The 15168-nt window shown below is 52.0% G+C and overlaps 1 protein-coding gene across 1 annotated transcript in view; it reads right to left on the reverse strand.

Annotated features, from left to right (window-relative positions):
- Window positions 1–748: 748 nt before the first annotated feature.
- The window catches only part of abcb8 (ATP-binding cassette, sub-family B (MDR/TAP), member 8), a 166597-nt gene continuing 152177 nt past the window's right edge, over window positions 749–15168 (reverse strand). Inside the window, exons 15-16 of the mRNA XM_072468563.1 lie at window positions 14667–14917; window positions 749–1309 (exon numbers count right to left, since the gene is read on the reverse strand). Coding sequence (XP_072324664.1) covers window positions 1223–1309; window positions 14667–14917 — 338 coding nt within the window. The 3' untranslated portion in view covers window positions 749–1222. The remainder of the gene's footprint in view (window positions 1310–14666; window positions 14918–15168) is intronic.

Below are 15168 nucleotides of genomic sequence, written 5' to 3' on the forward strand. Positions count from 1 at the left end.
CCCAGTGTTATACAGTGACAGACCCGTCCCCACCAGTACTGTATCCCAGTGTTTGACAGTGACAGACCTGTCCCCACCAGTCCTGTACCCCAGTGTTATACAGTGACAGACCCATCCCACCAGTACTGTACCCCAGTGTTATACAGTGACAGACCCGTCTCCACCAGTACTGTACCCCAGTGTTTGACAGTGACAGACCTGTCCCCACCAGTCCTGTACCCCAGTGTTACACAGTGACAGACCCATCCCCACCAGTACTGTATCCCAGTGTTATACAGTGACAGACCTGTCCCCACCAGTACTGTACCCCAGTGTTTGACAGTGACAGACCTGTCCCCACCAGTACTGTACCCCAGTGTTATACAGTGACAGACCCATCCCCACCAGTACTGTATCCCAGTGTATGCAGTGACAGACCCATCCCACCAGTACTGTACCCCAGTGTTATACAGTGACAGACCCGTCCCCACCAGTACTGTATCCCAGTGTTATACAGTGACAGGCCCGTCCCCACCAGTACTGTGCCCCAGTGTTATACAGTGACAGACACATCCCCACCAGTACTGTACCCCAGTGTTATACAGTGACAGATCCGTCTCCACCAGTACTGTACCCCAGTGTTATACAGTGACAGACCCGTCCCCACCAGTACTGTACCCCAGTGTTATACAGTGACAGACCCATCCCCACCAGTACTGTACCCCAGTGTTATACAGCGACAGACCCGTCCCCACCAGTACTGTACCCCAGTGTTATACAGTGACAGACCCGTCCCCACCAGTACTGTACCCCAGTGTTATACAGTGACAGACCCGTCCCCACCAGTACTGTACCCCAGTGTTATACAGTGACAGATCCGTCCCCACCAGTACTGTACCCCAGTGTTATACAGTGACAGACCCATCCCCACCAGTACTGTATCCCAGTGTTATAGTGTCCCAAGCTCTCTTCAGGAACACCCTCACTGCACAGGTACAGGATCAGGAGTTGTATGCAATGGATAGTATAAGAGAATCTGTCTCTCCACACCCATTGTGCCATAATTAAATGTCAGTGCCGAGTGCTTTGCTGTCAGAGCTACCATGGGTGGAGACATCTTTGGATCCATAGCTTCTTCCCCTCTCAGTTGAATCTTTCCGTCGTATGTTTGGAATGGAGGCGTTAAATGGTGGATAAATGGAATCCAGTCCGCTTGCTCTCCATGCCGTCCTCTCCTGTCCTCTCACACGATGAACTCCTCGCTGGTTTGTCTGCGAACCAGTTCTGCGTACAGTCCTCCACTTTTCAGCAGTTCAGCATGGGTCCCCACCTGTGGCAATCAGAGGTGCTCATCATAAAGGTACAAGGGAAAAGCTCCATTTGACATTGCAGCAAAACGCCTCTCAGCAAAGGTCCAGAGCATCTGACATACAACAAGCCGTTTACAGTCACGGCTCTCGATCAGGCAAACCCAGCAGCCGTTTTGAAAACAGCAAATTCCCACAAACAATCATGGTTCAGAATAACATCTAAATTATGGGTACAGAAGCAAACCTCATTAGTGTTGCTCCTCCAGTTGAGCAGTAACTCAATTTGAAGTATCTGAATCCCATATACCTTCCCTGTTTCCAAAACCCATCACCCTCCTTTCCCTAACCTCCCCCATCCCACCTGCTGTTAAATGTTGACATGGTCTCTGCTTCAATCACTGACTCTGAGTAAATTCCACAGTCTCGCAGCCCTGTGAGAAACAGTTTCCCCCTCTCTCTATGTCCACGTCCACTTTCATTAATTATCATTAATCTTATACCCATGTCACCTGAACCACGCTGGAACTTGCGTTCTGGTGAGCTGCATAACTAGGGCAGTGAAAGAAGATGTAACAAATTAGAAAGAGGGAATAGGCGAGGGAGCAAAGTAGCAATCAGGAAAATAATCATGAGAGTATGGTAGGAAGGAACTGAGTGTACAAACTTAAGAATGTGCCAACAGGTAAAGGTAGAGGTTACAAAAATAATAAGAAGCCCTGGGAGACACATACAGTTGGATAGTACAGGTAGTATTGAGGAAGCAGGCGGGCTGCAGAAGGACTTGGACAGGCTAGGAGAGTGGGCAAAGAAGTGGCAGATAGAATACAATGTGGAAAAGTGTGAGGTTATGCACTTTGGAAGGAGAAATGGAGGCATAGACTATTTTCTAAATGGGGAAATGCTGAGGAAATCAGAAGCACAAAGGGACTTGGGAGTCCTTGTTCACGATTCTCTTAAGGTTAACGTGCAGGTTCAGTCGGCAGTTAAGAAGGCAAATGCAATGTTAGCATTCATGTCAAGAGGGCTAGAATACAAGACCAGGGATGTACTTCTGAGGCTGTATAAGGCTCTGGTCAGACCCCATTTGGAGTATTGTGAGCAGTTTTGGGCCCCGTATCTAAGGAAGGATGTGCTGGCCTTGGAAAGGATCCAGAGGAGGTTCACAAGAATGATCCCTGGAATGAACAGCTTGTCGTACGAGGAACGGGTGAGGACTCTGGGTCTGTACTCGTTGGAGTTTAGAAGGATGAGGGGGGACCTTATTGAAACTTACAGGACACTGTGAGGCCTGGATAGAGCGGATGTGGAGAGGATGTTTCCACTTGTCGGAGAAACTAGAACCAGAGGACACCATCTCAGACTAAAGGGACGATCCTTTAAAACAGAGATGAGGAGGAATTTCTTCAGCCAGAGGGTGGTGAATCTGTGGAACTCTTTGCCGCAGAAGGCTGTGGAGACCGAATCACTGAGTGTCTTTAAGACAGAGATAGATAGGTTCTTGAATGATAAGGGGATCAGGGATTATGGGGAGAAGGCAGGAGAATGGGGAAATATCAGCCATGATTGAATGGCGGAGCAGACTCGATGGGCCGAGTGGCCTCATTCTGCTCCTGTTTCTTATGGTCTTAAACAACCAGGAAACAGGACTTCAGATAAACACAGGGACAGTGCCAGCTCAGTAAAGCTAGCTGTCCAGCAAAGAGCTGAAATTACATCAGGGAGTCGAGGCTGAAGTGCAGACTTGGGAATCCAGAGCGGAGGAAGGTCAGGAGGCAAGATTGAAACCCTGTGAGATGGGCCATTGTTAATGCCATCCAAGTGGGGCCAGCTTTTAGGGGGAATTCCACAGAGATACATCTTCGTGGGGTGAAGCTGGGAATTTAAAAAAAATATTTTCTATTCTTCTTTTTCACATTTTCTCCCAAATTCACACGCACCAACAATAAACAGTAACAAATATGTCAATCCCCATATCAATAACAACGATCCCATCCTCCTACCAAACCCCAAACATTCGCCCGCATGTTAACACAAACAAATGACAAAAAGGAATCAGGAATCACCCATAGTCGCCATTAACACACACCTCACAGCAGACCCATCGAGGCTGTACCGGCCCTCTCTGTACCTCGGCCCACTCCCCGGCCCCATCCCTGGAATCTCACCCAACCTTTTTGGACACTAAGGAGCAATTTAGCATGGCCAATCCACCTAACCTGCACATCTTTGGGCTGTGGGAGGAAACTGGAGCACCCGGAGGAAACCCAGGCACACACGGGGAGAACGTGCAGACTCCGCACAGGTCCCTGGCAGTGCTAACCACTGTGCTACCGTGTCGCCCATATCTTTCTGAACTGGTGGAGTGAAGTTTATTTTTGTGTGCACAAAACCAGTGGAATCTTGTGGTTTTATTCCAAAAGCCCCCCCCCCCCCCCCCCCCCACCCCCCCCCCACCCCCCGCCCCCGCCAATGTCCCAGGGCACAGGTCATAGCACAATCTATATCAATGATTCGGATGTGGGCAGCAAATGCTGATGACACAAAGTTTAGTGAGAATGAGACCTGTCAGGAGGGTACAAAGGGGATTTAAGGAGATTTAGACAGGCAAGAACATAGCAGTTGTTGATTAATGTGAAGTTATCCACTTTGGTAGAAAAGACAGAAATTAAGGATATTTCTTAAACGGGGAGAGATTGGGAAGTGTTGGTATCTAAGGGGTCTGGGTGTCCTTGTTGACAAGTCACTGAAAGCTAGCATGCAGGCGCAACAATCAATTAGGAAGACAAATGGGATGGGATGTGACCCTCGATTGTAAGAGGATTTGAGTACAAGAGTAAAGAGACCTTGCTGAAATTGTACAGAGCCTTGGTAAGTTTGGAGAGGTGGTGGTACAGTGGGAACACCACTGAACTCACAATCCAGACACCAGGGTAATGCTCTGGACACATGGGACGGGATTCTCCGATATCGGCGCGATGTCCGCTGACCGGCGCCAAAAACGGCGTGAATCAGTCCGGCATCGCGCCGCCCCAAAGGTGCGGAATTCTCCGCATCTTGAGCAGCCGAGCCCTCACCTTGAGGGGCTAGGCCCGCGCCGGACTGATTTCCGCCCCGCCAGCTGGCGGGAAAGGCCTTTGGTGCCCCGCCAGCTGGTGCGAAACTGACTTTGCCGGGTGGCGCATGCGCGGGAGCGTCAGCGACCGCTCACGGCATCCCCATGCATGCGCAGTGGAGAGGGTCTCTTCAGCCTCCGCCATGGTGGAGACCATGGCGAAGGCGGAAGGAAAAGAGTGTCCCCACAGCACAGGCCCGTCTGCGGATCGGTGGGCCCCGATCGCGGGCCAGGACACCATGGGGGCACCCCCCAGGGCCAACCGCCCCACGTCCCCCCCCCAGGACTCCGGTGCCCGCTTTGTCCCGTCGTCCCAAAGGGTGGTTCAAATCCACGCCGGTGCGGCGCGATTCCGGCCCCCGCCGAATATCCGGTGCCGGAGAATTCGGCAACCGGCAGGGGCGGGATTCAAGCCAGCCCCCGGTGATTCTCTGACCCGGCGGGGGGTCGGAGAATCCCGCCCATGAATTCAAATCCCACCACAGCACTGTTGGCATTTTAAAAAATTCCATGAATAGAATCTGGACTATCGAGCTCGTCTCAGTAATGCTGGTACTATTGACAACTATCACGATTGTTATAAAAGCACAGCTGCTTCATGACTGTCCTTTAGGAAAGGAAATTCTTACCTAGTCTGGCCTCCATCTCAATACATTTAAAATTCATTTACGGGATGTGGGCGACGCTGGTCAGACCAGCTTTGGTTGCCCATCCCTAATTGTCCTTCAGAAGGTGGGGGTGAGCTGCCTTCTTGAGCCGCTGCAGTCCCTGAGGTGCAGGTACACCCACCGTGCTGTTAGGGAGGGAGTTCCAGGATGTTGCCCCAGTGACAGTGGAGGAACGGCCGATATATTTCCCAGTCAGGGTGGTGAGTGACTCGGAGGGGAACCTCCAGGTGGTGGGGCTCCCAGGTATCTGCTGCTCTTGTCCTCGATCGTAGTGGTCCTCGTTTGGAAGGTCTAAGGAACCCTTTTAAAAAATAAATTTAGAGTACCCAATTATTTTTTTTCCAATTAAGGGGCAATTAAGCGTGGCCAATCCACCTAACCTGCACAGCTTTGGGTTGTGGGGCTGAAACCCACGCAGACACGGGGAGAATGTGCAAACTCCACACGGACAGTGACCCAGGGCAGGGATCGAACCCTGGTCCTCAGCGCCGCAGGCAGCAGTGCTAACCACTGCGCCACCATTGTCTCAGGAACCTTGGTGAGTTCCTGCAGTGCATCTTGTAGATGGTACACACGGCTGCCACTGTTCGTCAGTGGTGGAGGGAGTGAATGTTTGTGGGAGGGGGAGCAATCAAGTGGGCTGCTTTGTCCTGGATGGTGTTGAGCTTCTTTAATGTTGTTGATGCTGCGCTCATCCAGGCAAGTGGAGAGTATTCCCTCACACTCTTGACTTGTGCCTTGTAGATACAGGACAGGCTTTGGGGAGTCAGGGGGTGAGTTACTCACCGTAGGATTCAGAGCCGTCGATTTGCCACAGTATTTATATGGATCGTGCAGTTCAGTTTCTAGCCTCATAGAATCCCTCCAGTGCAGAAGGAGGCCATTCAGCCCATCAAGTCTGCACTGACCCTCCAAAACAGCACCCTACCTTGCCCCATACTCCCATCCCAGTAACCCCACCTAACCTTTTGGACACTAAGGGACAATTTATCATGGCCAATCCACCTCACCTGTATACCTTTGGACTGTGGGAGGAAACCGGAGCACCCGGGAGGAAACCCACGCAGACACGGGGAGCATGTACAAATTCCCCACAGTCACCCGAGGCTGGAATTCAACCCGGGTCCCTGGCGCTGTTAGGCAGCAGTGCTAACCACTGTGCCAACGTACCACCCAGCATGTTGATAGTGAGGGATTCAGTGATGGTAATGCCATTGAATGTCAAGGGACAATGACGGTAAGCTCCTCTCTGGTTGGAGATGGACATTGCGTGGCATTTGTTTGGTACGAATGTTACTTGTCATTTATCAGCCCAACTCTGAAATTTGTCCTGGTCTCGCTGCATTTGTACATGGACTGTTTCAGTATCTGAGAGTTTGCGAATGGTGTTGACCATTCTAGATGCCTCAGCCTTGTCTTTTGCACAGACGTGCTGGGCTCCTCCATCATTGAGGATGGGGATATTTGTGGAGCCTCCTCCTCCAGTGAGTTGTTTATTTGTTCACTACCATTCACGGCTGGATGTGGCAGGACTGCCGAGCTTTCATTGTGGAATCGCTTAGCTCTGTCTATGATTTCCTGCTTATGCTGTGTGACACACAAGTATTCCTGTGTTGTAGCTTCACCAGGTTGACACCTCATTTTTCGGTCAGCCTGGTGTTGCTCCTGGCCCGCCCTCCTGCACTCTTCATTGAGCCAGGGTTGACCCCCTGGCTGGGTGGTATAGAGTGGGGGATATGCCGGGCCAGGAGGTTACAGATTGTGGTTGATACAATGCTGCTGCTGCTGATGGCCCACAGCGCCTCGTGGATGCCCAGTCTGGAGTTGCTAGATCTGTTTGAAGTCTATCCCATTTAGCTCGGTGGTCGTGCCACACAACACGATGGAGGGTATCCTCAATGTGAAGACGGGACTTTGTCTCCACAAGGACTGTGTGGTGGTCACTTCTACCGATACTGTCATGGACAGATGCAGCAGTGGCAGGCAGGTTGGTGAGAATGAGGTCAAGCATTTTCCCCTCTTGCTAGTTACCTATTCACATGCTGCAGTGCCAGTCTAGTAGCTGTGTCCTTTAGGACTCTGTCACTTTGGTCTCTGGTGCCACTACTGAGCCACTCTTGGTGATGGACATTAAAATATATTCTGTGCCCTTGCCACCCTCAGTGCTTCCTCCAAGTGGTGTTCAACATGGAGGACTGATTCATCAGCTGAGAGGGGGGGGTTACGTGGTAATCAGCAGGTTTCCTTGCTCATTTATGACCTGGTGCCCTGAAACTTCATGGGGCCCAGAGTCGATGTTGAGGACTCCCAGAGTAACTCCCTCCCACACTGTGCCGCCACCTCTGCTGGGTCTGCCCTGTCTCACTAGCTGGGACATTGTGTGTAAGGTATGATTCTGTTCTCTGACCAGTCTGTGAGGCAGCTCTCCCAACCTTGGCACAAGCCCCCAGATGTTAGTCAGGTTGACAGGGCAGGGTTTACGTTGTTTCCGGTGCCTAGGTCAATGCCAGGTGGTCCGAGCAGTTTCATTATTTTGTCCCTTTTTTGCAGTGGTTGAATACAACTGAGTGGTTTGCTCGGCTATTTCAGAGGGCATTTAACAATCAACCACCATTGAGTCTTCCCCGACCCGTCGAAAGACCACCCCTACCAAGGCCCAATCCCGCGCCCTATTCCTGCAACCCCACTCAACATTTGGACAATGTTAGCACGGCCAATCCACCTAACCTGCACGTCTTTGGACTGTGGGAGGAAACCGGAGCACCCGGAGGAAACCCACGCAGACACTGGGAGAACGTGCTGACTCCACACAGTCACCCGAGGTCGGAATCGAACCCGGGTCCCTGGCACTGTGAGGCAGCAGTGCTAACCACTGTGCCACCGCGCCGCCCAGCTAGTCCAGCGACAATGCCACTGTGCCACTGTCTCCCCAGACCTACACAGGGGCCTATTAAATCATCCAATTCAAGGGCAATTAGAGATGACCTTGCCAGCAATATCCACATCTCATTAAAGAATAAATTTAAAAGAAAGATCTCACTTGGAGTATTGTGCACAGTTTTGGTCTCCTTATCCGAGGAAGGATATACTTGACATTGAGGGAATGCAACAAAGGATTGCCAGACTAATCCCTGGGATCATGGGATTGTCCCATGAGGAGAGATTGAGAAGACTGGGCCTGTATTCATTAGAGTTCATTGAAGCATAAACATTCTTATAGGCTCAACAGGGGTAGATGCAACAAGGATGTGTCCCCTAGCTGGTGCGTCCAGAACCAGGGGACACAGTCTCAGAATAAGGGACAGGCCATTTAGGACTGAGATGAGGAGGAATTTTTTCATCCAGAGGATTCTGAATCTTTGGAATGCTCACTCATTGAGCTTGTTTAAGACAGAGATTGAATGATCACCAGATATTAAGGACATTAAGGGATAAGAAGAAGAGTGTGGGAGAATGGCTCTCAGGTACATCGGCTGCGGCCTAGGTGAATGGTGGAGCAGATTTAAGGGACCGATGGTCTACTCCTGCGTGTATATTGCATTTTCCTTCAGATCATCCATTATTCCGCTCTATTCTGATGAAAACAAATCTGCGGAGTGACCCAGGTAATTTGAAATATAACAGAAAATGCTGGCAAGCCTCAGCAGGTCGGCCAGCATCTGTGGAGAGAGAAATGATTTGACTCGTTCGGACTCTTCAGAGCTCCGTTTTAGTGACAATGGTTGAGGAACAAACATTCGTCCATGACATCAGAATTCCAGATTCACCCACCTTCTCCCCATATCCCTCAATCCCCCCTCCTCCTTCTCCCCATATCCCTCAATCCCCCCTCCTCCTTCTCCCCATATCCCTCAATCCCCCCTCCTCCTTCTCCCCATATCCCTCAATCCCCCTCCACCTTCACCCATATCCCTCAATCCCCCTCCACCTTCTCCACAAATACGTCAATCCCTCCTCCACCTTCTCCACAAATCCCTCAATCCCCCTCCACCTTCTCCACAAATCCCCCAATCCCCCCTCCACCTTCTCCCCATATCCCTCAATCCCCCTCCACCTTCTCCCCAAATCCCTCAATCCCCCCTCCACCTTCTCCCCATATCCCTCAATCCCCCTCCACCTTCTCCCCTTAGCCCCTCAATCCCCCTCCTCCTTCTCCCCATATCCCTCAATCCCCCTCCACCTTCTCCACAAATCCCTCAATCCCCCTTCCAACTTCTCCCCATATCCCTCAATCCCCCTCCGCCTTCTCCACAAATCACTCAATCCGCCTCCACCTTCTCCACAAATCCCTCAATCCCCCCTCCACCTTCTCCCCATATCCCTCAATCCCCCTCCTCCTTCTCCACATATCCCTCAATCCCCCTCCAACTTCTCCCCATATCCCTCAATTCCCCCTCCACCTTCTCCACAAATCTCTCAATCCCCCCTCCACCTTCACCCATATCCCTCAATCCCCCTCCAACCTCTCCACAAATCCCTCAATCCCCCCTCCACCTTCTCCCCATATCCCTCAATCCCCCTCCACCTTCACCCATATCCCTCAATCCCCCTCCACCTTCACCCATATCCCTCAATCCCCCCTCCTCCTTCTCCCCATATCCCTCAATCCCACTCCACCTTCTCCCCATATCCCTCAATCCCCCTCCACCTTCACCCATATCCCTCAATCCCCCCTCCACCTTCTCCTCATATCCCTCAATCCCCCTCCACCTTCTCCACAAATCCCTCAATCCCCCTCCACCTTCTCCACAAATCCCTCAATCCCCCTCCACCTTCTCCCCATACCCCTCAATCCCCCCTCCACCTTCTCCCCATATCCCTCAATCCCCCTCCTCCTTCTCCCCATATCCCTCAATCCTCCCTCCACCTTCTCCCCATATCCCTCGATCCCCCTCCACCTTCTCCACAAATCCCTCAATCCCCCCTCCACCTTCTCCCCATATCCCTCAATCCCCTCTCCACCTTCACCCATATCCCTCAATCCCCCCTCCACCTTCTCCACAAATCCCCCCTCCAACTTCTCCACAAATCCCTCAATCCCCCCTCCACCTTCTTCCCATATCCCTCAATCCCAGTCCTCCTTCTCCCCATATCCCTCAATCCCTGTCCTCCTTCTCCCCATATCCCTCAATCCCCCTTCACCTTCACCCATATCCCTCAATCCCCCTCCACCTTCTCCCCATATCCCTCAATCCCCCTCCTCCTTCTCCCCATATCCCTCAATCCCCCTCCTCCTTCTCCCCATATCCCTCAATCCTCCCTCCACCTTCACCCATATCCCTCAATCCCCCTCCACCTTCACCCATATCCCTCAATCTCCCTCCACCTTCTCCCCATATCCCACAATCCCCCTCCACCTTCTCCCCATATCCCTCAATCCCCCCTCCACCTTCTCCCCATATCCCTCAATCCCCCTCCACCTTCTCCCCATATCCCTCAATCCCCCTCCACCTTCTCCACAAATCCCCCCTCCAACTTCTCCACAAATCCCTCAATCCCCCTCCACCTTCTCCCCATATCCCTCAATCCCCCCTCACCTTCTCCCCATATCCCTCAATCCCCCTCCTCCTTCTCCCCCTATCCCTCAATCCCCTCCACCTTCTCCCCATATCCCTCAATCCCCCTCCACCTTCTCCACAAATCCCCCCTCCAACTTATCCACAAATCCCTCAATCCCCCCTCCACCTTCTCCCCATATCCCACAATCCCCCTCCACCTTCTCCCCATATCCCTCAATCCCCCTCCTCCTTCTCCCCATATCCCTCAATCCCCCTCCACCTTCTCCCCATATCCCTCAATCCCCCTCCACCTTCTCCCCATATCCCTCAATCCCCCTCTACCTTCTCCACAAATCCCCCCTCCAACTTCTCCACAAATCCCTCAATCCCCCCTCCACCTTCTCCCCATATCCCTCAATCCCCCCTCCACCTTCTCCCCATATCCCTCAATCCCCCCTCCACCTTCTCCCCATATCCCTCAATTCCCCTCCACCTTCTCCCCATATCCCTCAATCCCCCTCCACCTTCTCCACAAATCCCCCCTCCAACTTCTCCACAAATCCCTCAATCCCCCCTCCACCTTCTCCCCATATCCCTCAATCCCCCCTCCACCTTCTCCCCATATCCCTCAATCCCCCTCCTCCTTCTCCCCCTATCCCTCAATCCCCCTCCACCTTCTCCCCATATCCCTCAATCCCCCTCCACCTTCTCCACAAATCCCCCCTCCAACTTATCCACAAATCCCTCAATCCCCCCTCCACCTTCTCCCCATATCCCACAATCCCCCCTCCACCTTCTCCCCATATCCCTCAATCCCCCTCCACCTTCTCCCCATATACCTCAATCCCCCTCCACCTTCTCCCCATATCCCTCAATCCCCCTCCACCTTCTCCACAAATCCCCCCTCCAACTTCTCCACAAATCCCTCAATCCCCCCTCCACCTTCTCCCCATATCCCTCAATCCCCCCTCCACCTTCTCCCCATATCCCTCAATCCCCCCTCCACCTTCTCCCCATATCCCTCAATTCCCCTCCACCTTCTCCCCATATCCCTCAATCCCCCTCCACCTTCTCCACAAATCCCCCCTCCAACTTCTCCACAAATCCCTCAATCCCCCCTCCACCTTCTTCCCATATCCCTCAATCCCTGTCCTCCTTCTCCCCATATCCCTCAATCCCCTTCACTTTCACCCATATCCCTCAATCCCCCTCCACCTTCACCCATATCCCTCAATCTCCCTCCACCTTCTCCCCATATCCCTCAATCCCCCTCCAACTTCTCCACAAATCCCTCAATCCCCCCTCCACCTTCTTCCCATATCCCTCAATCCCTGTCCTCCTTCTCCCCATATCCCTCAATCCCTGTCCTCCTTCTCCCCATATCCCTCAATCCCCCTTCACTTTCACCCATATCCCTCAATCCCCCTCCACCTTCACCCATATCCCTCAATCTCCCTCCACCTTCTCCCCATATCCCTCAATCCCCCTCCACCTTCTCCCCATATCCCTCAATCCCCCTCCACCTTCTCCACAAATCCCCCCTCCAATTTATCCACAAATCCCTCAATCCCCCCTCCACCTTCTCCCCATATCCCTCAATCCTCCTTCCACCTTCTCCCCATATCCCTCAATCCCCCTCCTCCTTCTCCCCATATCCCTCAATCCCCCTCCACCTTCTCCCCATATCCCTCAATCCCCTTCCACCTTCTCCCCATATCCCTCAATCCCCCTCCACCTTCTCCACAAATCCCCCCTCCAACTTCTCCACAAATCCCTCAATCCCCCCTCCACCTTCTCCCCATATCCCTCAATCCCCCCTTCACCTTCTCCCCATATCCCTCAATCCCCCCTCCACCTTCTCCCCATATACCTCAATTCCCCTCCACCTTCTCCCCATATCCCTCAATCCCCCTCCACCTTCTCCACAAATCCCCCCTCCAACTTCTCCACAAATCCCTCAACCCCCCTCCACCTTCTCCCCATATCCCTCAATCCCCCCTCCACCTTCTCCCCATATCCCTCAATCCCCCTCCTCCTTCTCCCCATATCCCTCAATCCCCCTCCACCTTCACCCATATCCCTCAATCCACCCTCCACCTTCTCCACAAATCCCCCCTCCAACTTCTCCACAAATCCCTCAATCCCCCCTCCACCTTCTCCCCATATCCCTGAATCCCCGTCCTCCTTCTCCCCATATCCCTCAATCCCCCTCCACCTTCTCCCCATATCCCTCAATCCCCCTCCACCTTCTCACCATATCCCTCAATCCTCCCCTCCACCTCCTCATCGGGCAGCATGGTAGCACAGTGGTTAGCACTGTGGCGTCACAGCACCAGGGTCCCAGATTCGATTCCCGGCTGGGTCACTGTGCAGAGTCTGTACGTTCTCCCCGTGTCTGCGTGGGGTTCCTCCGGGTGCTCCGGGTTCCTCCCACCCGTCCTGAAAGACCTGCTGTTCGGTAATTTGGACATTCTGAATTCTCCCTCAGTGTACCCGAACAGGCGCCGGAATGTGGCGGCTAGAGGCTTTTCACAGTAACTTCATTGCAATGTAAGCCTACTTGTGACAATAAAGATTACTGCTATTATTATACTATCCCTCAATCCCTCCTCCATCTTCGCCCCATATCCCTGAATCCCCTTCCACCTTCTCTCTATATTCCTCAATCCCCACATCCTCATGTCCCTCACTCCCCCCCCCCATCTCCCCATATCCCTCAATCCCACTTATCCATCTTCACCTCATATCCCTCAATCACACCTTCACTCCACATCCTGAAATTCCACCTATCCTGATATCCTTCAAACGTACCTTCTCCCTATATCCTTCAATCCCAATTACCCACCCTCTCCCGATGTGGGAACTACCCACCCATATGTTCAACTTATGCTTCGCTGCTACCTACCCAACCCTTCCCCTTATCCCTGAATCCCAGCTACCCACTTGCTCCCTATATCACTCACTTCCACCTCCCCACTTGCTCATCATATTCTTTTTACCCACCTGATCTCAATATACCTCAATTCCTTAATGCTGCCGATCTCCTGCAAGACCACAGAAGCAGAAGTCAGCCATTCGGTCCATCGAGTCTGTTCTGCCAATGAGATCATGACTGATCTGATACGCTAATTCTCATCTCCACTTTCCTGCCTTGCACCGTATGGATTTATTTCCTGATTAAAAATCTGTCTATCTAGGGGCGGCACGGTGGTGCAGTGGTTAGCACTGCTGCCTCACGGCGCCGAGGTCCCAGGTTCGATCCCGGCTCTGGGTCTCTGTCTGTATGGAGTTTGCACATTCTCCCCGTGTCTGCATGGGTTTCGCTCCCACAACCCAAAGATGTGCAGGGTAGGTGGATTGGCTGCGCTAAATTGCCCCTTAATTGGAAAAAAAGAATTGGGTACTCTAAATTTATTTTAAAAATCTGTCTGTTATAACCTGCCTGCTTACCATTGGCTGGGGACTAATGACAATCCCACAATCCTGTGGGAGTATGAGCTTCCCCAATGAGGGGGGGGCGGAGAAATCATTAGCAGACTACCTGTATAAATAAAGCTGGCCAGTTTGGAACCAGCAGGAAGGAGTAAGCGAGGTTGCTGCTGTTGTGTGTATATAAGTTATTGTAAATAAATGTTATTTCTTTGTATCCTTGAAACTCGTGCTGGATTCTTCGTGGCCCTCACAAAACTGTCTATCTCAGCTTTGAATGACCCAGCCTCTACAGCTCTCTGCGGTAAAGAATTTCACAGATACACTGCTCTCTGAGAGAAGAAATTCCTCCTCATCTCTGTCTGAAATGGGTGACCCCCTTACTCTGAGATTATGGCCTCAGGTCCTAGACTCTCCCACAAGGGGATACAACCTCTCAGCATCCACCCTGCCATGTCCCCTGAGAATCAGCTATCCCACCAACCCCCACCCCGGAACCCGCACTCCCACCTTCACCCCATATCCTTCATTACCTTTTCCTCAGGACCCTCAATCCCTGACAGTTTTCCAGGAATGGTTTTGTTCATTCCAGTTCCCGTGCTAACATGCTGCGCATTGTGGATTGAGTGGGGTCTACATCCACGTCTCATGCATGGCAAACGTTACTGACCTCTTTTACGTGGCCATTAGCGAGGACACAGATGACATCAGCTGCCTTGATTGTACTGAGCCTGTGTGCAATGACCAGCACCGTCCGTCCTCTCTGTATTTGGTCCAGTGCATCCTGTACAACTCTCTCCGATTCCGCATCCAGGGCACTTGTAGCCTCATCCAGGATCAGGATGCAGGGATTTTTAATCAGGGCACGGGCGATGGCGATACGCTGCTTCTGTCCCCCAGAGAGAGTCACGCCCCGTTCACCTGGCCAGGAAATTAGGCCATTAATAAACACATTTACCAACTCCTTAATATAGTGATGATCCTGTAATTCCCTCTCCCTTGAAGGCTTAATTTTCCCACATACATTACTATTAAATTGTCAATTTTGATGGTTTGAGTAGTGTTTCCTGTGTGTTTGATTTGACGTCTGTTACTGAATAGCGAGACATAGGGCACGATTTACCGGAACAAATCTATGTCCGGTTTTGGGTGCATTTGGCGGGGCATTTCTT

The sequence above is a fragment of the Scyliorhinus torazame genome, chromosome 11 (assembly GCF_047496885.1).
Source record: "Scyliorhinus torazame isolate Kashiwa2021f chromosome 11, sScyTor2.1, whole genome shotgun sequence".
Taxonomy (NCBI): Eukaryota; Metazoa; Chordata; class Chondrichthyes; order Carcharhiniformes; family Scyliorhinidae; genus Scyliorhinus; species Scyliorhinus torazame.